General features: G+C 33.5%; 2 protein-coding genes across 3 annotated transcripts; one reads left to right on the forward strand and one right to left on the reverse strand.

Annotated features, from left to right (window-relative positions):
• The first annotated feature begins 737 nt into the window (after positions 1 to 737).
• On the forward strand, positions 738 to 2,523 carry LOC130809156 (probable disease resistance protein At1g15890). 2 transcript variants are annotated; one of them, XM_057674807.1, is made up of 2 exons: positions 738 to 818; positions 1,074 to 2,523. In XM_057674807.1, exons 1-2 carry the CDS (start codon positions 803 to 805, stop codon positions 2,240 to 2,242), a joined length of 1,185 nt encoding a protein of 394 aa, XP_057530790.1. In that variant the 5' UTR covers positions 738 to 802; the 3' UTR covers positions 2,243 to 2,523. The 2 variants fall into 2 exon arrangements, with proteins under 2 accessions (XP_057530790.1, XP_057530791.1); XM_057674808.1 differs by having other exon boundaries at positions 739 to 818; positions 1,132 to 2,523.
• An 11,223-nt stretch (positions 2,524 to 13,746) lies between these two features.
• Positions 13,747 to 21,387, reverse strand: LOC130808250 (uncharacterized). Its single transcript, XM_057673732.1, has 6 exons — positions 21,338 to 21,387; positions 15,663 to 15,889; positions 15,280 to 15,473; positions 14,670 to 15,191; positions 14,166 to 14,585; positions 13,747 to 14,072 (listed from the first exon to the last, which is right to left on the reverse strand). Exons 1-6 carry the CDS (start codon positions 21,385 to 21,387, stop codon positions 13,917 to 13,919), a joined length of 1,569 nt encoding a protein of 522 aa, XP_057529715.1. The 3' UTR covers positions 13,747 to 13,916.
• Positions 21,388 to 24,235: the final 2,848 nt, after the last annotated feature.

Consider the following 24,235-nt stretch of genomic DNA (forward strand, 5'->3'; position numbering starts at 1 on the left):
CCATTTAATTAATTGGTTCAAAAATCTAAACCCAAACTCGCTAATTTCGAGTCGGTTTCAGATCAGGTTAGCAGGTCGGGTCAGCTTTTGCCAGCCCTAATAGGCAGATCAATTTATTTCAATTAGTTTATATATATATATATATATATATATATATATATATATATATATATATATATATATATATATATATATATATATATATATATATATATATATATATTCTGTATGCAATCTCTTTTGTATAGAACTTGTGTTCTTCCTTTTTCCATATTATTAGAAAACTGAAATTGGACTTAATTTGCTAAAACTAGGTGAAAATTTGATTCGGATTTATAACAGTTCGATTTACAATCAGTTCGGGTTAAAAACAGTTCGATTAATAATCGATCGGGTTTGTATCAGTTCGGGTTAAAAACAGTTCGATCTTAATCGGTTTTAGTCAGGTTAAATTCGGTTACGTGCATAATTCGGGTCGGATTTGACTCGGGTCGATCACTGTTCTGTTCGGGTAACATTGGTTAAGGTTTATATGTCGGTTATAAAATTCGGTTGCAGTTCGAGTTCGATTTTGCCCTTTTCGGTTATCAAACGGTTTGAGTGAAGTATCGGTTCGGTAAACCTAAAAAACTTACATTTTTTCGGGTCGGATTTTCGGATCGGGTTTGTTTTGAACAGCTCTATGTAGGAGGTATTTATGAAGTAACTTTAACTTTACTTTTTCATTTCATATCTTGGGCTTCTCATATTCATTTGCAAGAGCTTTCTCTGCCTATATTTTTCAGCAAACCAAAACAGCTACATGATGTTTGAATATGGTACGTTTTTTTTTAATCTTATTAATTAATGCTTTCTCTGGCTATATTCATTTGTATCAAAAAATCCTTATTAGTTGAATATGTTTTTAGAAAAAAAAAAAAAAAAAACAGGTTTTTGAACAAGATTCAAACCCTATAAGTGAGTAGAGACGGGTACGAGTCGCATCTGGGTTTTTGATTATGCTACTAAAATACACTGCTTTCATTTGCAAGGGTATCATGTTTACTATGTGTTTCCTGATGTAAATACTTCAGCTGTGCTATTTTTGTCCCTCATTGTGCTCGGAATTTCACTTGCCTTCAACTTCGTTAGTTTATTGGGGACGATGTGGAGTATGAGGGAATCTATAAACGATACAATCAATTTCATGATCAAATTACCTAATTGGTTAAACTACTATAACAACTTGAAGAACGACACAAACACCCTCCATATGAAAACAACAAGATTAACCCGAAAAGCCCATGACATCAGATCAGAGGCATCTGCTGCAGAGCATCAGACCCTTCGCCAAGTGAAGGCAGAAGTACGAAATTGGTTGGAAAACGTGCAGACTGTGGATAACCAAGTTAAGGATATTCTGGAGCAGGCAGGAAGAGATATGAACATTTTCGTAGATTTCTTTTATCGCGCTTGGTTAGGGATCGTTCATGTCGACAAGAAACTTCAGCAAGTAGAACAACTCTTGGATACTGGAACGTCTTTACAGACTGCTCCCTTGATATCTAATGTAAGACTGGAGCTTCCTTATCTGACTTCCAACCTAATAGGTAGCGAAGCATTCGGTAATATCAAGAAAGTGTTGGAGTTTATAAAATCAGATCGGATATCATGTATTGGTGTTCATGGAGCACAAGGTACCGGCAAAACAGAAATCGTTAAGCATATCTACAACCGAATATTAGTAAACACGAATGTTTATTATGTACAAATTAGGGAGAATATCACGAACCATGAGTTGTCGAGCATGATTGCTCTAACACTTGGGTTAGAATTAGCTGAAGAGGATGAAGGTAGGCGGCCTGATTTTTTATACAGAGCTTTGAGAAGTAAAGGGAAATTTGTTCTTATACTAGATGGTTTAATAAGAGATTTCAGATTAATTGAAGTAGGTATCCCTGTGCATTCAAATGGGGGAAAATTGATTTTCACTACACGTTCACCAAATGTTTTGCGAAGAATGCAGTCACAAGAAACAATCGAGCTGCAGCCGTTGTCAGAAGATGAAGCACATGAGCTGTTTCGAAAAGAGGTGCAGGTGAGTGAATATGACTCGGAAGAAATGGAAGGCGTAGCACATCGTATCTTACAACAATGTGGGAATGTACCTGGCGTAATTATTCGTATAGCAGATATGTTGAGAAGGGAACATGATATACATGTATGGTGGAACACTTTGAATGAACTGCAACAACACTTGTAGTTGCTTAAGCCTAAATACTCTATTTTTAGAAACTTATTCCATCCAAAACTCTGTGTAATCAGATGGTTTCTAAATTTAGAAATGATAGAAGGTAGTATGAAGCTGCTACAGAATAAAGCAGACTAATCGACTAGCAAATGAATACTTGCAGCTGTAGTGTGTCTGTTTCAGTGTGTTTTCTTTGTTGATGTTGAGCAGACTAGTAAACAATATTTTTACGTAGGGTTGAAAACATAATACTATGAGCTAAAAAAATCTATACTGAGCCGATTCGACTACTATTCTTATGTTTTGTGTGTGGCACAATTTAACATGAAGTTTTTGGATAACATGGCTCTGATCATGGCCTAAATAATCCCAAAACCAAATCTCACCTTATAAGTCCCCTTAATTTTATATCTCGTCGTCATTTTTGTCTTTGAGAACCATAAAATGATGAGATACTCTTGTGCGAGACCTCTCGGTGAGACGACATCAAAACAAAAAGTTCATCTGATATTAATAGGTGTTATTGGGCTATTAAACCTATGTATAAAGCACGTCTTACGGAAATACCGTCTCATATAAGAATTTGAGTGGAATAATAGTGTGTCATAATGTATAATTTCCACCATCTAAATATTATTAGTAGGGTTGATAAGGTTGTGACTTGTGAGTAGCCCTATGTGCGTGACAGGCCATATACAGACTTGCTTGAACGGGCCGGGCCCATTAAGCACGACCTGATAAATGAAAATTACTTTGCTCTTGGTATGATCTTATAAATTTGTAATGCAACTTTTTCCTAATATATGAAATTTCAAATTGGGTTTAATTTAATTTTTTATTTGTACTTTTTAAAGAATATTTATAAGGTAATTTAATCAATCTCAATGCTAATATATGTAGAGCATCATATATTCTTTTAATTGGAGCAAGTACTAGTACGTTTTCCTATGTAAGGTGGACTCGGCTTTCTCCTCTTTCCATTTGAAGCTGAGTCGACTTTAGTCACCGAGCAAAAGCCAATTTTTCAAAAAGCAACATCGACACGACGTTTTTTGTCCCAAAAGATGAAACCGAGTTGACTTTTATCGCATTGGAAATCGCAGCAAATTTGAAAGGTTGCCATTTCTAGCTCAATTGTCGAAATCGGGCATAAACTGTTCCATTGGAAAGCTCTCAAAATTTAGTTTCTAACTCCACAAACCTTGCATTATTATGTTCTTTCTATCAAAAGCTACGATCAAAAGAGGGAACATGTATCAAATTTTACCTCAAAATTTTGCATTATAAAAAATTTTCAACTCTTTTGCTCGTCTTCTTTATAAAACATCTTCAACCGAGCTAAAATTCCCTTAGGTTACTCCGTCATCTTTAAAATCATAAGTTTTTATGCTTAAATAATATAACCCACTCAAAATCAATATGAATAACCAAAATGGATAAATAGTATAAATATATTCAAAAAATCACAAAATTACTAACAATATCCAATATTAATGAGCATAAAATGATATAAATTAGTGCAAAAAATTACACTTATCAAAATCCAAATAATTTTGTATAAATGGACGAAAAATTACTTAATATATTATTTTATACTTAAACCCGACCCATATCATACCGATGATGCCCATCCCTAGTGAAGACTAATTACTAATTAGGATAGATTAGTAAGTGAAATTGTGTCACCAATTAGTTAGCTAAAAATGGTTTAAAACTTGTACTTGGCTACTTGCCTTTAATGAGATAAACATTTTTTCTTTTTTTTCTTCTCCCTACTTCTCTGATCCATATTACTTTTCTTTTATTCCGTAGCAGCTATTGTGAAACATACTTTCTCTTGTTTTTAATAGCTTCTACTCTTTCAATATATCGAATACCTGATATTAATCTTTAACATCTTTAGTTTTATATGATAAAAAATTCTTAAAAGTTAATATTATGAAAATATGTATTAAGACAAATCAAACAAATCTCACTTGACTATATTTTATATTATACATGAATAAATATAAATAAATAAAATCAGTTAATAAACAATAGTTGCTACAGTTAATAACTGTATCAACTATTAAAATCTAGATAAAATATGAAAAAAAAAGTTTAGCAAAGGCATTATAAGATGGAGCAAGCAATATTTACATACTTAAAAATTAACAAAGGGATAGGGATAAGGATGTTCCCCATTTGCCTTTGTTGCTTGTGTTTGTCTCATTGTGTAATGGAAGAGATAAAGACGCTTCCCACCCCATGTAGTTGTTTTTTTCTCTTATCGTCATAAGGGATAAGGTTTTACCCCATTTTAGTCTGTTGTTCTTCTCTGCTTCATCAGAAATCGAAATTAGAGGTGAATGTGGAAGCTGTGATTGGATTTGACTTGTTAAATCAAAGACAATCTTTTTTGTTTCATCGTCTTTATTATCTACATCACCAAGCAAGGTATCGCGTTTGATAATCTGATTGATTCGATCAGAAATGAGAGAAACATTTAGGGTTTCATGCTGTCGGACGATCTCCCAAAATCTTGCATCTTCGGTAATGGAAGCTAGCATTGATGGTGATGCAGAGAACATTAGACGATGTTTTGATTCGTTCAACACCTTGAGCTTCGGACATTCATTAATTTCAAAACCAGAAATATTAGCACAAAATACCAGTAGCCCCTGGTATATACAGTGCAATTTCGGAAGATTACACAATGATAGGACCTGTAATTTAGGAAGAGAAAGAACAAGATTGGGAATAGTGTCGTTGTTTGTTTCAAATATCTGCTCCAACGCCTCACAATCTCTTACATGTAATGATTTCAAGCTTGGGAGTTTCAACTGCTTGGAATTGATTAATGGAAACACCACCTGTAGCCTCGGACAATCGTAGATTTCTATTGCATTAAGTAGGGAAAAGGAACAACTTTTGAATTCTACTATCCTAATCAAGTCAGGCAACTCCTTCAGATATAAACTTTCAAGGTTTAATTGTTGTGTCCCTTTTGATATGTATTCCAACCCTCTACATTCTTCAATGTAAATACTCTGCAAGTCTAAAGCCCCAACTAGGGAGGGTAAAACATCTGTTAATGCTCCTTTTCCCTTTATCTCAATTATCATGATTTGCAGCAACTCTATCGAAGTCGGAAGTAAAATTGTCTCATTTTCCTCAACATTTACTCCTGAAATACGCACTCCCCTCTCATAATCCAAAAATTCTTTGTCTAACTCTGATGAAAATCGAAATCCATAAATATAATCATAATAATTAGATGATGTAAACCAAAAAATTGATGTTAACGTTGTATAAGCCCCATTAAAATCAGTCGTATATATGAGTAAATTATAATAAACTACCTATTATATACCTCTATTTGCAAAAAACTACTCTATCTAAATTTTTTTGCAAAAAACTATCTTATATAATACATTTATTTGCAAAAGACTACCTTCTAACGGTTTTTTGTATTTGACCGTCTAAATTAACGGTTGACTATCACGTGATAGTCACGTGAGCTTATAATGCTTTATTTGTTCTTCATTTCAGAATCTTCATTGCAGTTGCTCCTCCTTCTTTCATTCGAAGAACCCTAAAATGTTGCTGTAATTTGTCTTTCTCCCTTCTCCCTATCAATCCCTTGATTTCCAATCCCTAAATCATTCAAACAACCCAATTTTTTCCAGGTAATTAGTAATGTCTTCTTCTTCTTCTTCTACCGAAAAATCGGTACCTGAAAAATGTGGGTGTGGAGTTCCCTTTGCAAGGAGGGTTTCATGGACCAAGGAAAATCCAGGAAGAAGGTTTAAGACTTGCGTTTTTTATGATCCTGATACAAATTGGAGGGGATGCAAAAAGTTTAAATGGGTTGATGAACCTGAAATGGCTGTTTGGCAAAGAGAAGTCACTAACAAGCTTGTGGACGAGAAGCGACAATTGGCAACCGAAATCAAGATTTTGACATCAAGGGTTTGTTGCTTGGAACATGAAAAGGAACAAGCAATTTCAGAAATTAAAAGGATTAAGAAGAAATGGATGAATGAGAGGAAGCATGGAAATCAGATTACAAGCTTTGTATTAGGGTTTTTCTTTTGTTTTTTGTTGGTGTTTCTTGTAATAATCAAGGCTAGTAATTGAAGTTTAGGACCTATTTAAGAATAATTGTAATAGTGATTTGGGTATTGTAGCTTGATCATGATGAATGAATGAATGAATTAAGCTTTTATTTTTTCCATTTAATTTCTTTGCAGGTACTGTAAATACACTTGTGTTTATGTAATGTGTGTTGTGTTTGCTGTGTTGTGCTTGCTGTGTATGTTGTGTTTGCTGTGTTTGCCTTCTGCCTAGAACAACAACATACAGTGGTTAAGTGTTTGTTGTGTTGTGCTTGCTGTGTATGTTGGTTTTGGTATGTTTGCTGTGTTTGCAGCACCCAAATATGCCTACAACTCTCCAGGAAGCTTGATCTTGAAATTAGCCCAAATATGCCTACAGCAGAACCTAATTTCAGCTTCAGGAATCACTGAGTTCAAAGCTTCAATCAAACCCTACATTGTCCACAAATTAGTATTAGGGTTATAACAATATTTAAATTTGAAACAAGATATGTGTTAACAAGTTATTACGTTCATACCTTTTGCCTATCGCGCATGAAGGTAAAATCTTCACATCCTGCTTCTACACAACTACTTGATGGATTAACCGACTTTAGGTCTTCTACGAGAAGATTTAGAAACCAAGTCCAAGTTTCTACGTTTTCTGTTTCGACCACAGCCCTTGCAACAGGGAAGATGTTATTGTTTCCATCCTTACCTACAGCAGTCAGCAACACCCCAGGGAAAGGTCCCTTCAAATGTGCCCCATCAACACATATAATAGGCCTACAGCCAGCAACAAAACCCTCCTTACATGCTGACAAACATATATACATCCTTTGGAACAAGGGTGGAGGTGTGTCTATTCCGATGCATTTCACGATTGCAGTGCTTCCAGGGTTAAACCTCCTTATTGCTTCCGCATAATCCCACACCCTGCTATACTCTTCACTAGCATCACCAACTATCATTTTCTTAGCAATTCTTTTAGCCATGTAACACTTAGAGTACTTCACTTCACAACCTAACTCCCTGTTTACCCGTTTCTTAAATGCCTTTAATTCCCAATTTGGATTTTCCCTCCAATCCTGTATGTATTTCTCAGCTAAATATAAAGCAGTGACTTTGTTATTTTGGTGTTGGTGACCATAAGTGTGCTCGGGAAAATAACTCCTTATTTGAAGTGTCTCCTCATCTTTCAACTTCACAGCATGAACCTTAAAAAAACACTTCTTATCCTTCCCACAAACACAGTTCACAATTGTAGCTTTCGATTTCACGCAATCGCATCTATTGTAGCAATACACACTTATCCTACTTCTACCATTATGCAGGTAATAATAATTGTAACCACATTCAATAACATGGTACCTCAATGCTTTTCTAAAGACATATGTAGAAGGAAACTTAAGGCCTAAAGTCAAATTGATCTTACCCTTAAAATCAACCTCAGGATTGAATGTAGGATAGCTGGCTATACCTTCCTCATCAACATTTAATGCACCCAAATCATCATCATCAGACTCCAATTCATCATCATTAAAGTATATGTCTCTATTGTTTTCCTCATCAACCTCCTTATCTACTAACAATCTAATTTCATCATCACCTATAAACACATCATCGAGACCATAAACTACATTTTCTGCAAACAAATCAGAATCATTATCATATTCATCCTCATCACCACAACTGTAATCATCATTACTGCTATCCTCAAAATCAGAAAGTTCTTGCTCTATGTGGCCTCTCTCATTTAGTTTAAGGTTTAGGGTAGAAATAGCAGCTGAGTTAGTTGTTTTAGATCTAGGGTTAGCACTTACACATTCTTTATAACCCGTATATGTGTTTGGTGGTCCCATTTGCCCAACATCAACATCTACATTTGCTCTTTCCAACTCATCCACAACCTCATGTGCCACATCAGATCTTTCGAGCTCCACCTCATCTATCCTAACATTGCCCAATTCAGTTGCCAACTCAGAATGCTGCATTTTCGAAGTACTTGCTTTTTTCAGATTTTCAATTTCTTCATCTTATTGATTTATCTAATTTTAGGAACCATAATACATTATTCACACACAACAACAATCAATTAACAAATTACAAGATAAAAACAGGAAATTGAATGGGAAAAGCGCAGCCCAAGGAAGCAGATTTGTAAAACGAGTTCAATTTTAAAGACAAAATAAAATACAACAATGAAGAACAAAACCTTAATTGAGTAGTACTACATACCTCTATAGGTTAGATGTTTCAGCAAGAAGATGTCGCAAGGAAGAAAGGAGCGAATTCAAGAAGTTAGAGCATTGATCTTTTCGAATGAAGAATGGGAAGCAACTGCAATGAAGATTCTGAAATGAAGAAGAAGGAAAGAATTATAAGCTCACGTGACTATCACGTGATAGTCAACCGTTAATTAAGACGGTCAAACGCTTCAAACCGTTAGAAGGTAGTCTTTTGCAAAGAAAAGTATTATATAAGGTAGTTTTTTGCAAAAATTTTATATAAGGTAGTTTTTTGCAAATAGAGGTATATAATAGGTAGTTTATTATAATTTACTCTATATATATATATATATATATATATATATATATATATATATATATATATATATATATATATATATATATATATATATATATATATATATATATATATATATATATATATATATATATATATATGTATATATATATTGGAGTCTCAACCATAAATTTTAAGCTTTTAATTAAATTGATTCTCTCAACCATAAACTTAAAACTTTTGATTGAGTTGGTCCTTTGACATAACTGAAACTGCAGAATATATTATATACTGTTTACCGGAGTAGTATATAAAGGCAGAAACCTGAAAATAAAAATAAATAAATAAAAACTGAATTAAAAAAGGAAGCAGCGAATCTAGCCTTAGAACACAAGCAAGCCAAGAAAATACAGAATAAAGTTAGGGAATTATTATTTGTCGCCACCATTTTCATTTTTTCGCCACCTCCTTTATAATGAAATTACGATATTGCCCCTGACATTTAAAAAATTACAAAAATGTCATTTCACTCAAAAAATGTTTAACAACACTATTATTATCACTTAATAACACTGTTATCGCTTAATAACATTATTATCCGAACTTTATATATATTGAATTTTCAGATGCGTTATTGTAGTATATTCGAATTCAAACACGGTACTTTCTCTCTAAAAACTCATTAAAAACACTACGTTAACTTAAACAAGCTAGATCTCTACATCGAACATCAATGGCATTACCAAGACGAGCATGGTAACGATTCGGTAAGTAATTAAACGGTTCGATTTTTGCCGGAAAAAAAAAAATTGGGATGCAGTCGCACAAACCAGTCGCACAAAAAGTGCGACTGGACCTAGGATGAGTCGCACTTTTTGTGCGACTGGAGATTTTAATTTTTTTTCTTTTTATTTATTTAAAAAAAAAAAATAAATAAATAAATTTATTGTTTAAGTTGTTGTTAATTAAAGTATTTGAAATTATTATATTATGATAATGTTATTATAATAATTAGTGTAGTAGTGTTGAATATTAAAAATTAAAAAAAATATAAAAATAAAAAAATTAACATAACAAATCGCACAAAAAGTGCGACTGTGCCTAGGGTGAGTCGCACAAAAAGTGCGACTGGACCTAGGTGGAGTCGCACTTTTTGTGCGACTCGAATTTTTTTTTTTTTTTGTTTGAACTTCGAATTAAAAAATATATTTTTAAGTTATTTTTATTTTATTTAATAAATTAAATTATTTTTTAATTAAATAATTTTTTTAGTTATTTTTATTTTTGTTTAATTAAATTATTTTTTAAGTTAATTATTTTTTAAGTTATTTTTATTTTTGTTTAATTAAATTATTTTTTAAGTTAATTATTTTTTAAGTTATTTTTATTTTTGTTTAATTAAATTATTTTTTAAGTTAATTATTTTTTAAGTTATTTTTATATTTGTTTAATTAAATTATTTTTTAAGTTATTTTTAATTTTTTTTAAGTAAATTATTTGTTAAGTTATTTTTATTTCATAAATGTTGTATTATTTTTTAAGTTATTTTAATGTGAACTTCAAATTAGAAAATTTATTTTTAAGTTAGTTTTATTTCATAAATTAAATAGTTTTTTAATTAAATTAATGTTTAAGTTATTTTTATTTCATAAATTAAATTATTTTTTTATTAAATTATTTATTAAGTTATTTTTATTTTTGTTTAATTAAATTATTTTTTAAGTTAATTATTTTTTAAGTTATTTTTATTTTTGTTTAATTAAATTATTTTTTAAGTTATTTTTATTTCATAAATGTTGTAATATATTATTTTATTTTAATGTATTATTGTGCTATGATAATGTTATTTTATTTTAATTATTTTATTGAAAAATTAATTCTTCTTATTTTTTATAATTATTTTTGAAGTTGTTATTATTTTGATATATTATGATAATGTTATTATAATTATTATTTGCAGGACTTTGAAAATTTTGGGGATAATGTAGATTATTCTGATAGATTTGTTACCGATAGAGAATTTGATTCTGTAGATGAGTTACATGCTTGGGCTAATGAGATAGCGGTAACAATTGGATTTCAATTTACACGTGCTTCATATAAAAAAAAAGATGAACGTTCTAGAGTGAGTCTGTACTTAAGATGTCACCGCTACGATAATAGAAGGGGTGATTTACATAACTTAGACAATGCAGCCCGACCTGGTTCCAAAAGTAGAGGTTGTGGGTGTAAATTTATGATTTTAGGAACTAGTCGTAACCCAGAGGAAAGACTTTGGACGGTTAGAGTGTTTCCTGGTGAAAAAGGAAGACATAACCACCCGTTCTTCATGTACATAGATGGTCAAATAAGAGTAAATAGGATGAATGTCGATATCAAGCAGCACATACGAGATCTGAGTGCAACTGGCATGCAACCAGCGTTTATAATGTCTTCAATTAGAAGACATTTTCCTCGTTTTTATGCTAGTATGAATCAAAATTTACAATGTAAGACAATCAATAAGGAGAGAAGAAATGGCTGGCAGGACTCCTCTTCAACACTGTCTATATATGGCCACGGAGCATAATTATGTAGTTTGGACAGACTTGGATAGTGAAGGTCAGTTGACTAGATTATTGATTGCGAATCCGACATCTATCCAGATGCTACGTTTGTGGCCCCATGTTGTGTTGATAAACACAACGTACAAAACGAATAAGCAAAAGTGGCCCCTTTGCGAAATCATTGGAATGATGCCAACGAATCATAACTTCTTGGTCGCGTTTTGTTTGATGCGAGATGAGGCGGCTGTGTCTTATTCTTGAGTGTTGGAGCGATTGAGGGATATTTACGGCAGAGTCCAGGCGCCCGACGTAATCGTAACAGATCGGGATGAGGGTTTGGCTGCAGCTATTAGTGTTGTGTTTCCAGGTGAACATGTTTTTATTATTAATTATTATCGACCTATATATATATATATATATATATATATATATATATATATATATATATATATATATATATATATATATATATATATATATATATTTGAATTAATTTTAAATATGTTTTTGATGCAGATGTACGACATTTATTATGCGTGTGGCATATAGGCAATGACGTGGAGAACATGGTCGATAAATTGTGTGGCGGCAAGAAAAATCAACAGGGGCAGATATTCAGGCAAACAAAATGGAACCCCTTGGTTAATAGTCTGACGATCGCCGAATTTGAAAACAGATGGGAAGGGATTGTGTCCACTTGGTCGACTAGGAACCGGAAGGTCGTGCGATATTTGGCTGGTACATGGATTCCTCACAAACAGAAATTTGTGCGTGCCTGGACGAATGATTGTTTTCACTTGGGTAACAGTACTACCAGTAGAGTTGAAAGCCAACACTCTTCCTTCAAGTACTACTTGGGTAGTGGTAATAGCTCATTCGATACGCTCTTTAAAAGGGCACACGCACAAACAACGAATCAACAAGCGAGAATAAGACAAGCTCTTGAGGAATCTAAGAATTCCATTTCAAGGACGTCCCGACTGAATTTTCTTAGACCGTTGTATCGTCATGTTTCTATATTTGCCTTGGAACAGTTGATGATGGAGCACAAACGAATGTTAAACCTGGGCAGTTGTCTTATAGAAAGATGCGGTTGTGTCCTTCAAAAAACCCACGGATTACCATGCGCGTGTTACTGTTACTTGTCAATAAGGTCTAATGGTGCTTTGTACTTGGACGATATACTTCAGCTCTGGAAAACGTTAAAGTACTTAGATCCAGAAGAAGAGGCAAATGAAGAAGTACGGCACGCAAACGCCGATGATAAAGAGTACTTTCAATCGTTGGTGGATGAAGTTTTAAAATCCGACCCCTCAGTTGTACGACGTGTGTCTGAAGTACTTGAACAAGAGCTACACCCCGATAGTAACGATATACCTGAGCCACAAGCAAGTCCACCGAGGAAAGGAAGACCAATGACAAGCAGAACCTTGAGGAGAAACAAAAGTGCGTTTGAGTACAATACATCGTCCTCAAGGGGTCGTGGATCAAGATCTTCATCACGCAGGAGATCCAGAGGTAGATCTAGCAGCCGGTCGCATCAGTAATCAGTTGGAATTAACTTCAGTTTCAACTTATCTGGTACGCTTATTCCTTTTCATATAATCTTATATGTTTTAGATCAATTGAGTGATGTTAAAATATTGTTATTTTTTCAGATGGTCCAGCAGGACGTGATTTTTAACTTTTTCCGAGGCCAGAAAACATTCCGTTTATTCTTCCGCCATATCTGTTTGACTGGATTGATGTCATAGGTGACGGTAATTGTGGATTTAGAGCCATTGCCGTTACAGAGTTAGGGGGCGAGGAAGCATGACCTCTGCTCCGACGTGCAATGACTTTAGAAATTGAAACGCACAGAGAACAATATGCACGCGTCTATCTATCACATCAATCAGTGGAGGAAGCTATATACAGAATTGGTGCCCACAACAAAGGACCTGCTCCGTTCAGTCACTGGATGGAGGCGACAGCATTGTATTCCGCAGCAACGTTTCCAAACATAGCAATTGCGTATTATGGCTCTGCGGATGGTCATCCAATGTACAATTGCTTAATGCTTCCTTTAAGAAGAACAGGGGGAACGCATGGCGTAAATAAACTTATACATGTTCTTTGGGTAAACGAGAATCATTATGTTCAGCTTTTAATGAACGATGATTCATCGCTACTGCCGCCAGTCCAACAAAATTGGAGAGCAGCAGCAAGCAATGAATGTGCAGATTTATAAAGACAGTATCGTAACAGGATATCACTTTGGAATATAATGTGCGGCATTCAACGACAAGGGACTAATAACAGCGTCGAAGACGCGGTCAATTTAGATAATCCATAGTGTTTATTGTACTGTTTATATATAGTGTTATCATTTTTATAATTCTATTCATTGTAATAATTATATTTATAGTATTCATTGCATGATTAATTTAGTTAATAAATTAGTAAGTGATTCAAACGCAACACGTAACACAAAAAGTTGTTCATCTATACAGATTATAAAAAAAATTGTTCATTCATTACAAAATCCACAAATGTCTATTAAGGGCTACGCCCTCTACACTGTTGCCATTCCGCAAACAACTCTCTAAGATCATCTAAATACATATCAGCAACATCTCTTTTCCGAGGCGTCATTTGGGCAATAGCTGGCATCCTGAGCAATGGCGCAAGTCGAGCACTATATTCAGCAGCAAACTGTAAAAATCATACAATTGAATTGTCAAAAAATTACAAAGTCAATTCCGGTTATGAAACATAAAAATGAAATATATAATTAGAAACACTAACGTATTTGACTCTGTTATCCGCTACACCAAACGCAGCAGCAGGTCCTTCACCAGGGATGAGAAAACAGTGGGAAGACACTCTAAACCAGTCAACGTAATCAGGGCCAGCCTCTGATGGAACCGATGTCCGACGCAATGCCTGCTCAACTACGCGAGCGCAGTAGGGGAACCTACTCCACATCTCAGTAAACATAGGAGAAGAAGAGAATGTCACTGAGTAGGAGCCCTGTGCCGGTCGCACAGCTTGGGTAGGTCTCAGCGGAGGGGGAGGAATATCCTGTGCAAAACCGAGCTGCCTCACTGTCCTCTCAGGCAAATAAACCTCCACGACATCGAAACAGGTGATACCACCGATATAGGCGATACGTGGGTGCTCGTTCAATAAAGCCCTAGCAGAAGTCATGTACGGAGTCCACTCCACCTGCCCACAAAGAAAATAAACATAATCAACATAACATAATATTAATATAATAATCATAATTATGTTTGAGTTTATGTACAACACCTGTGTCTCTATCATGGCGTCCAGTATGCTCCTACAGTCTCTCAATCTGCTCAGCTCACGGATTGGCTTCTGAGGGGACCACATCTCTGCCCTAGTCTTGTTCGGCATGTCAGCTTGACGCAGATTGGGGCGGAAGGCTGGGAAGTACTCGTAAATCCATATCTGCAACAGTATCAGACAACCAGCAATAGTCTTGCACCCAGTCCTTGTCGCCATACCCAGTTGGCGATACAAGTACGCAAGCGTCAAAGTACCCCGGGCAATGTCAGCCTGATCAGCGGCGACAGCAAGAACAGGGTGAGGACGCATCCCGACTCTAGTTTTATCCACGAGCAGTAGCTTGAGTATCCATAGTCTGAGAACGGTGGCATAGCTGCAACAATGCACCCACGTTAATGCTACTGCTGGTGAAGTGCCCCTTCGCACGCAGCTCCGACAATGGCTCCCCAAAAAGGCCGGCCAGGCCCAGCTGCCAGTCTTGATCAGACGGTTCCACGGGAAGTGAACCGTCAATACCAATTCCTAAGATGCGTTGCACGTCATGCAACATTATACTCATCTCCCCCCAAGGCATGTGGAAGGTGTTGGTATCAGGCTGCCACCTTTCCACAAATGCTGTAATAAGAGCACTGTCGATGTGCTGGTGCATTATATACAGCAGACGACCAAGGGGACTGGCAGGTAACACCCTGTACAATTCATCAGACATGTCCTGCAGTCTGATGATTAAATCCAACGTCTTCTTCCGAGGACGACATTCCAAAATCGGAGGGGTGCGCTCCAATCCCTCGAATATTACCTTTGCTACATGCCCACCGTAGCTGGGTATTAAAGTGGTATCAACAGGGCCCCCGGGCTGGGGTGATGTGATCAACCAGTCCGTGTCCGCGGACTGGTTGCGCCTCCTCCCCCGTGGAGCCGCATCCTCAACCTAGCTTACTCCTGCCTGATCAGAAGTGCCAGCCGACCCATGCCCTCTAATCCTGAACTTACCAGCATGCCCTCTTATGAGCGTCCAATCAACAGGATGACCGACAGACTCATCCTGACCGACAGACTCTTCCCGGCTAACAGAATTGTCGTAATCAGTATGATCGTCACCTGAGCCGACCGTATGACTATGTAGGCTACTCTGGCGCTCCAAGCGACTACGCACTTGCTCTAGGGTACTTGAACGTTGGGCCTGACTATGTACGGCCGCCTGTTCTTGCCTTGCTCGCCTAGCAGATCCCGTAACCCCCCTCTCAGTAAAGTTGGCCTAGATCTATTGCCGCTCAATAACCCTCTAAAAAACCCTTTTCCTTTACCTTGATTTCCAGCCATTTACTACAATTTTCGTATTTTAATAACTATTAATAAAAATTTATAAGCATAAAAAATTAAATTAAGACGACATTCCAAAGTTAATATAATAAACACTTACAATCATATAAATTACAAACAAGTAACAACAAAAATAATTCACAATTACAAAAAAATAAACAATTATTATATTCATAAATATTTAAACAACTAAAATGTAATTAATTAATTACACAAAATAAATTCATTCCAATAAAAAAAAATTAAATAAATTCTTATACGAAATTTTAAAAAAAACAAAAAAAAAAATCAAAAATTCTGATTTGAAATTTAAAAAAAAATAAATAAAAAAAATTAACTCAAATTTCTGATTTTTCAAAAAAAAAAAAAAATTTAAAAACACATATTTCAAATTTTTGATTTAAAAAAAAAATAAAATTTAATTAAATTAAACATTATTCGACATTCTAATTCGAAATAAAAAAAACAAAAAATAAAAAAAAAATTCATAAATTCTGATTTGAAATTTAAAAAAAATATATATTCAAAAATATTTATTCAAAATTCTGATTTAAAAAAAATAGTAAAAACAAAATATTTCAAAAATTCTGATTTGAAATTAAAAAAAAAATATATAAATAAAAAAATAATTCATATTTCTGATTTAAAAAAAAATAAAAAAATTTAAAAATCATTATTCAAAATTCTGTTTCGAAATTTATAAAAAAAAATTAATTACAAAAAAATAAAAAAAATTTTAATAATTTTATTCAAAAATTCTGATTTGAAAATTATAAAAAATAAATATTAAAAATAAAATAATTCATAATTCTGATTTTAAATAAAATAAAAAATTAATAAATTAAATTTTAATATTTCTAAATTGTGATTCGAAATTTAAAAAACAAAAAATTAAACAAAATTCAAAAATAAATTTTTCAAATTTCTGATTCGAATTTAAAAAAAAAAAAAAAAAAGATGTTTAGTCGCACAAAAACTGCGACTCTACCTAGGTTAAATCGCACTTTTTGTGCAACTGGGTTTTGAATTTGTTTTTTTTTTCCTTTTTTTTTCTAAAATTTAAATTAAAACCTACTTCTTAAAACAACATTATCATATTACAATCTATTACAACATTTATTAAATAACAATAACTAAGAAAATAAATTAATTTTACAATAAACTCATTCGAAATTTAAAAAAAAAATAAAAAAAAATATTCATCCCAGTCGCACAAAAAGTGCGACTCCACCTAGATTAAGTCGCACTTTTTGTGCGACTGTGTTGTGAGACAGGGTTTTGATTTTTTTTTTTCCTTTTTTTTATTCTCAAATTTAAATTAAAACATACTTCTTACAACAACATTATCATATTACAATCTATTACAACATTTATTAAATAACAATAACTAAGAAAATAAATTAATTTTACAACAAACTCATTCGAAATTTTTTTAAAAATAAAAAAAAAATTAAAATTCATCCCAGTCGCACAAAAAGTGCGACTGTGATGAACAAATTTTTTTTTTCTTTCGTTTGAATTAAATTAAAAATTACCTCGATTTTTCGTTGACGACTTCGATTCCAAAGCTTTAGCTCCGATTAGTTTTAAGTGAAGAATTTGAATTTATGGAAGTGATGAGAGTGTTATTGAGTGAGTTTGAAGTGTTTTATAGAGGTTTTAAGGTTAGTGGCATTTTCGTAATTTTTTTAATTCCAGGGGCATTTTGGTAAATTCGTTCGAAGGGGGTGGCGATAAAATAAAAAGGATGGCGACAAATAAGAATCGGTTAAAGTTATTGGTAATGAAACAAACCTGAAATCAGACACAATAATGAAACAAGATCAAGCAAATGCAGGAGTACCTAATCCGTAAATATTTTTGAACTTTGCCATCCTTTTTATTTTATCGCCACTCCTTATATATTGAATTTTCAAAACTACCCCTGATTACTTTTCAAACTTTCAATCTTTAACATCCCTTTAAAAACTCTCTCCGAACACTCATTGAACTAAAATAAGCTAAAACTAAAAATCGAATTACAATGGCCAATGAAAATGAGGATCAATATGATTGCGGAATCAATATGATTGTGTTAAAATTTGATACATGATTACTCTTTTGGCTATAACTTTAAATAAAAAAATCATATAATTGCAATGTTACGGCATTAGAACCTAAACTTTCTTTTTAATAATATATTATATACTCAATTCCAATAACCGATAACCAAACGAGAAGTACAACAACAAAACCCAGTTAAACAAATCACAAAAACAAGAAAGCTACCTACTTTATAAACAAAAAAAATCAGAAGAAATAAGAATAAAAACAGACAAATACAACAAAAACCCAATTAAAAAAAAAAAACCCTACAAAATAAGTGAATTTCTACCGAAATAACCTAAAAATGACAAAAGATAAAATTAAAATGAAAATTAATGAAATAAAACGTACCAAAAATAAGACCATCGGCAATCAATCGCCTGGAAAAATCATCCGTATTGGGTACGATTAAAACTTTCGGAGCTAGTACATTGAGCAATAAAAGGAATTTCTTGATCATCCGACTGAAAATAAAGCTTGTAAATCTCAAAGTTGTTAATTGAAATAATTCGACAAGATCAATATGATGTTAAGAATTTTGATTAATGACAATAATTTCAATGAACTAACAAACGTTTGATAAAATAAAATTTGCAAAAATTAACGCAATGATTTAAGGAGGTTCACTCAATGATGTCTACGTCCTCCGTGGTGTGTAGCTGTTTGTTTATATTATTTTAGTGGAGTAAAACACTCTTACAAATGAAGTATTACAATTGAGTAAGAGATAAAACAAAGGCTATGTGTTTGGCTTAGGGGTTATGTTTGATGTACCTTGGATGAACATGAGAGCTCTCTATTTATAGTACTAAGTACATTCAATGACAATATAGCCTTAATTCTATGTAATAACTATTTTGAAATAGCTCCAAGAAGTTAAAGGGACAAAAGTCAGCAGCTCATGAATTGTCAAAAAGAAACCGCTCAACCGGAACAAAAGCGTGCTCGGTCGAGCGAGCTACAGCAGGCTACTGGATGTATTCTGTTTGTTCGCTTGACCCACCCAAGAGCTCGCTCGGTCTAGCGAGCTGGTCGAGCGACCTTCAGTATTCTTTTTTGTCAGTTTCTGCTCGACTAACATTGCAAAGCATCATTAAAAAACCTTTTGCACTTCTTTATAAAACACCATCAACACCAATAACTCCCATGATTACTTCACCAAATAAATCACACTTACACACTACAAACATTAAGTTACCAACTTAAAACACTCACATTAACACACTCATAGGATTCCATCCCAAGAGACACACATGAATGCACTCATCAATTTGTGCACTCAAATCACACCATTCATAACAATAATCATCCGATGTATTAAACTAACCCTAAAGTTTTCTAAAAAACTCTGAATTTTCAATCTAAAGAAGTTTAATCAATGAAATCAAAATGAAACTCAACGATTTCATTAATAATGGAAACTAACCTTGAGAAAATCAATGGTGAAAGAAAAGAAACTGAGGAAGCAGAGAAAGAGAAGAGTAGAGCCGGAGAAGAGTAAAGCAGGAAGCCGAGAGAAGAACTTTTTAGGTGAGAGAGGGAAGTTCAGTGATAACAACAAAGAGGAAAGAAGAGGAGCAAAAGAAGCGTGAAAAGCAGAGTGAAAAAGTAGAAAAGTAAACAATACTTTTACTATTCATAATAAACAGTACTCTTTCCTTCCACTCTTTTTATAATTAGAGGATTTAACTCTAGTGTGAAAATCATACCCATAAAATCAAATACTTTTTGACTATATAGCCATTTTCCACTTAAATTTTTTGAAGTCTTCTTTGTCGACTGTTATATGCCAATATTGTTATTCAGGTATATTTTTTTTCTTTTAATCATATTCACACAAGTTCAATGCAACGATGATTTTGTTAAAGTATATAATATATTCTGAGACTCAATATATTTAAGCTATTAATTGAGTTGGTTTCTTAACATGGTATAGTAGAAGCCAGCGCGACAAGATGTTACGAGTTTGAATCTCAACTACCCCTCATTTAAAGTAGAATAATTAGCGCCAGCTATGATGAGAGTATTATATGTTGCATCCACATTTCAACAAGCTCTCGTGTGCGGGGGCGTATTAGAACATATAACATATCTTGTATATAATTATTTACATAATAATTAATATTCACAAGAATATTCGTAATATTCTAATCTATTACTCCCTTCGTCCCATTGAATTTGCATCATTTTCCATTTTAGTTCGTCCCACTTAATTTGCATCATTTTTATTTTTGGACAATGGTCCATCACTTATTTTTAATCTCATCCATATATTTTAAGTCTCTTTTAATTTTATCCACACAATTTATTCTTTCCCTTCTTATATTAATTTATTCTCTCTCTTTATTTATTATCACTTTCTTAAAAACAACTTAATTCCTATATGATCCAAATCAAAAAGTACTGACTACTACACTTTTGCAATCTTATTCTTAGAGTTGTGCAAAACAAACCCGACCCGAAAATCCGACCCGGAACCGAAAATTATCCGACCCGAAAAATGTAAGTTTTTTGGTTTACCGAACCGCAATTACCCGAACCGATACTTCACTCGAACCGTTTAATAACCGAAAATGGCAAAATCGAACTCGAACTGCAACCGAATTTTATAACCGACATATAAACCTTAACCGATGTTACCCGAACTGAACAGTGATCGACCCGAGTCAAATCCGACCCGAATTATGCACGTAACCGAATGCAACCTGACTAAAACCGATTAAGATCGAACTGTTTTTAACCCGAACTGATACAAACCCGAACCGATTGTTAATCGAACTGTTTTTTACCCGAACTGATACCAACCCGAACCGATTGTTAATCGAACTGTTACAAATCCGAATCAATTTTTCACCTAATTTTAGCAAATTAGGTCCAATTTCAGTTTTCTAATTATGATTTTTTGAATATTTGAAACTAATTTCTAATATTGAAAGATTGTAAACAAGATTATATATAAATATTTTAGCAAATCAATTATAAACCAATAAGATTTTACCAATTCTTCAAGCTTTAAGCCCCAAAAATTTACATTCATCACTTATACATCCACCAAATATAAATTTACAAATATTAAGTTTTTAACCCCAAAAATTTACATCCATCACTTATACATCCACCAAATTAACATATACAAATATCAAGTTTTTTACCCCAAAAATTTTACATCCATCACTTATAAATCCACCTAATGTAAATATACAAATATCAAGTTTTTAACCCCAAAAATTAACATTCAATCAGCAACTATATATAGTTACATATCCACCATAAAATCTCTCACGTACTGCTGCTTTGCTTGTGGTACCATATTTCAATCTTGAACAAAAAACAAACAAAAAAAGTATTAAAAGAAAGTAATTCATTCTTATAAGAAAGATACAAAAAAGAAACACCTAAAATTTTGCTACCAGAATATGTATCACATGTCGGGTGAGATCATTGTAATGCCTTTCAAGGTCAACAAACACCGCATGTTCAGCAAGCTACCAACATGAATCATAGCTAAGGAAACATTTCTAATTGCCTAATCTCAAGTAAACAAGGCTATTAGAAAGTTGCCTATAAGACTAAGACTCATGGATAACATTCACCCAACCCAACGATTATCAAGTTTCCATGTGACTTGTAAGGTTAAATTACTTGCGTCCAGATTCCGTGTTTCAATTTGAGCCACAATCAGATCCATAAGAACCAACATCTTTTGCATGGCAACAATCAAGTGAATAAACCATAACTGAGTACATAAAGTACACGAAACAGGAGTTATAATAGAATGATAATTAACTAAAATTTATTTAAAAAGTAAAATACGTACCAGATTCTAAAGATGAGGATCCACTTGGACCCTGATCTCCCTTAGCATGCGATTCTGCATCGGGGACTAAGTCACTGCCAACAACTAATCCTACTTCATCAGATTCTTCTTCATATCCAAACAACCAATTACGAGTTAAAATCAAGGCTTCAACATGTCTTGATAAAAGGGATGCTCTCCATCTATTCAAAATTCTTCCTCCCATAGAAAAAGTTGATTCGGATGCAACTGTGGTTATTGGAATAGCCAATATGTCTTTAGCTATTTTAGACATAATTGGGTATGTAGTTTGTTGGTCTTTCCAATACAACAAAATATCAAACTTCGAATCACCATGCATGTGCAAAGGTGATTCAAGGTATTTTTCCACTTCCGATAAAATATTTGAAGAAAAAAGTAGTTCTTGAGAACTTTCAAAACTCTGTAAACAAACAATAAAACATATGAAACTTATTAATAGTAATAATAATAAATATATTGTTAAAAGGAGTTTAAAATTAAATAATACATACCTCATAGCCATCAGAATCACGAGAGCATGAACCAACTAATGCGACATTTTCAGAAGTAGAAGCTTGATGAGTTTTAGTCGATAAAGTAATTGTAGACTTGTAATCATTGAAAATATTGACAAGTCCAGAGCGAACCCTCACAATTTGTTGATAAACCTCATCCTCAGATTGATAAACCTTTCTAAAATGATGTTTTAGAAATGGAATCTTATGCCTAGGGTCAAACACCGCAGCAATAGACAAAATTAAAGAGGACTCGCCCCAATATTTCTCTAACTTCTCAAACATCTCATTTCTCATCCCTCTAATGCAGGTATCCTCACTTTCACAAGCACGTCGTAGGTGGTACTTTGCCTTACAAACTTGTTCAAAATACAGATTTGCAGTGGGATAATCTGACCCAGAAAAAAGATTGGTCATTTCATAGAAAGGTTGAAGAATAGAAGCCATGTTTTCAACAGATTCCCACTCACGATCAGTGAGCTTTAAGGTGTAGTCAGGCTCAGTACTACCAAAGCGATTCACCGCAACTCTATAGTCAAGAGCTCGCTTCAACATTAAGTATGTAGAGTTCCATCTCGTTACAACATCCAACCACAATTTCAGCGAAGAAGGTTTTTCCAACTGAGATACAAAATCTCTAAACCTAATCATCCTTCGACCTCCAGCTAAAGAAATTCCACCTCTTCCTCTACTAGTTTTTGCACGCTTTGGTGGACGAATAGGACATTGGACAACTTGTCTAGGGTTCGGGTTCACATTCCTTGGAGTGGATACACTAGTTTGTAACTCTTCAAACGCTGTTAATTTCAACAAAAATAATACACATGCTAGTAATTTATCTCAATATTGAACACAATGCAAAAGAATGATAAAGTACACAACATATAAGGTACTTGAACCATTAGATTAACAAATTACCCGTGTTCGAAATATTGTCAAATTGAAAACCATTAGCTTCATTTGCCTCATTAAAATTCATCTTCCTACAATTAAGAATTAGAGATTGAACAAATTTAATCCTATCTTCTAATTTCAAAAGAAGTATTGAACATTGTTTGAACAAAATTATACATTAATATGTATTCAAGATTACTAATACAATTACAAACTATCTTATACTTCTCTGAATAATAAGCTATTAAAAATGAGTGACAAAGAAAAACTGCTTGGAGGACTTATAGCGGGTATTCTGAGACTACTTCAACTCAGACTACACCAACTAAGAGTGCAAGTAAGCCTCCGAATCCTGGGTATGGTCCGATGAGTTTACGCGTAGTTCCCATAGAGGAATGACACCAACAATATTTGAATATTTTTTCAGTACAATGAGCAGATCACAGCTCTCCTTGATCCATCATCAACAAATTTGTTTCTTCGTGATACTGTGAAAATTGTGTCCGATAGAAGCAAAAACATTTACGTTAGAATATTCAGATCCAATATATGATTGTGAATTTTGAAGCAAAAACCATAGTGGTATGACCAATAACAAAGAAAATGATGCCAATTTTGGTCCATTTGATAAAGCTAACTAAAAACACCAAAACAAGGGTTCAACAGATGAACAACTTACAAAAACTTGACAGTTGCAACCATTTCAACATAGGAACAACATATGAACAACTTACAGGGGTCCATTTGATAAAGCTAACCATGAATATCAGCCGTTTTCTATACAAAAACTTACAATTTTAACCCAAACAAGAAAACAGATGCAAAAGTCACTATCAAAACCCATAAGCATTAATCAAACATTCAGACTAAAACCTAAAAAGTAATAATATGGAAAAAGTAAGTTCATGTACATGGAAGAAGCTTGCAATGTT

Source organism: Amaranthus tricolor, chromosome 3, assembly GCF_026212465.1.
Source record: "Amaranthus tricolor cultivar Red isolate AtriRed21 chromosome 3, ASM2621246v1, whole genome shotgun sequence".
Classification (NCBI taxonomy): Eukaryota; Viridiplantae; Streptophyta; class Magnoliopsida; order Caryophyllales; family Amaranthaceae; genus Amaranthus; species Amaranthus tricolor.

Coding starts and splice junctions, on each gene's coding strand:
- LOC130808250 (XM_057673732.1), bottom strand. CDS start 21,387: ATGGTACCACAAGCAAAGCAGCAGTACGTGAGAGATTTTATGGTGGAT. Junction 15,890..21,337: donor AGAGATTTTATGGTGGATAT/GTAACTATATAT, acceptor GGGATCTGCTAG/GCGAGCAAGGCAAGAACAGG. Junction 15,192..15,279: donor GTGCTCTTATTACAGCATTT/GTGGAAAGGTGG, acceptor AACGCATCTTAG/GAATTGGTATTGACGGTTCA.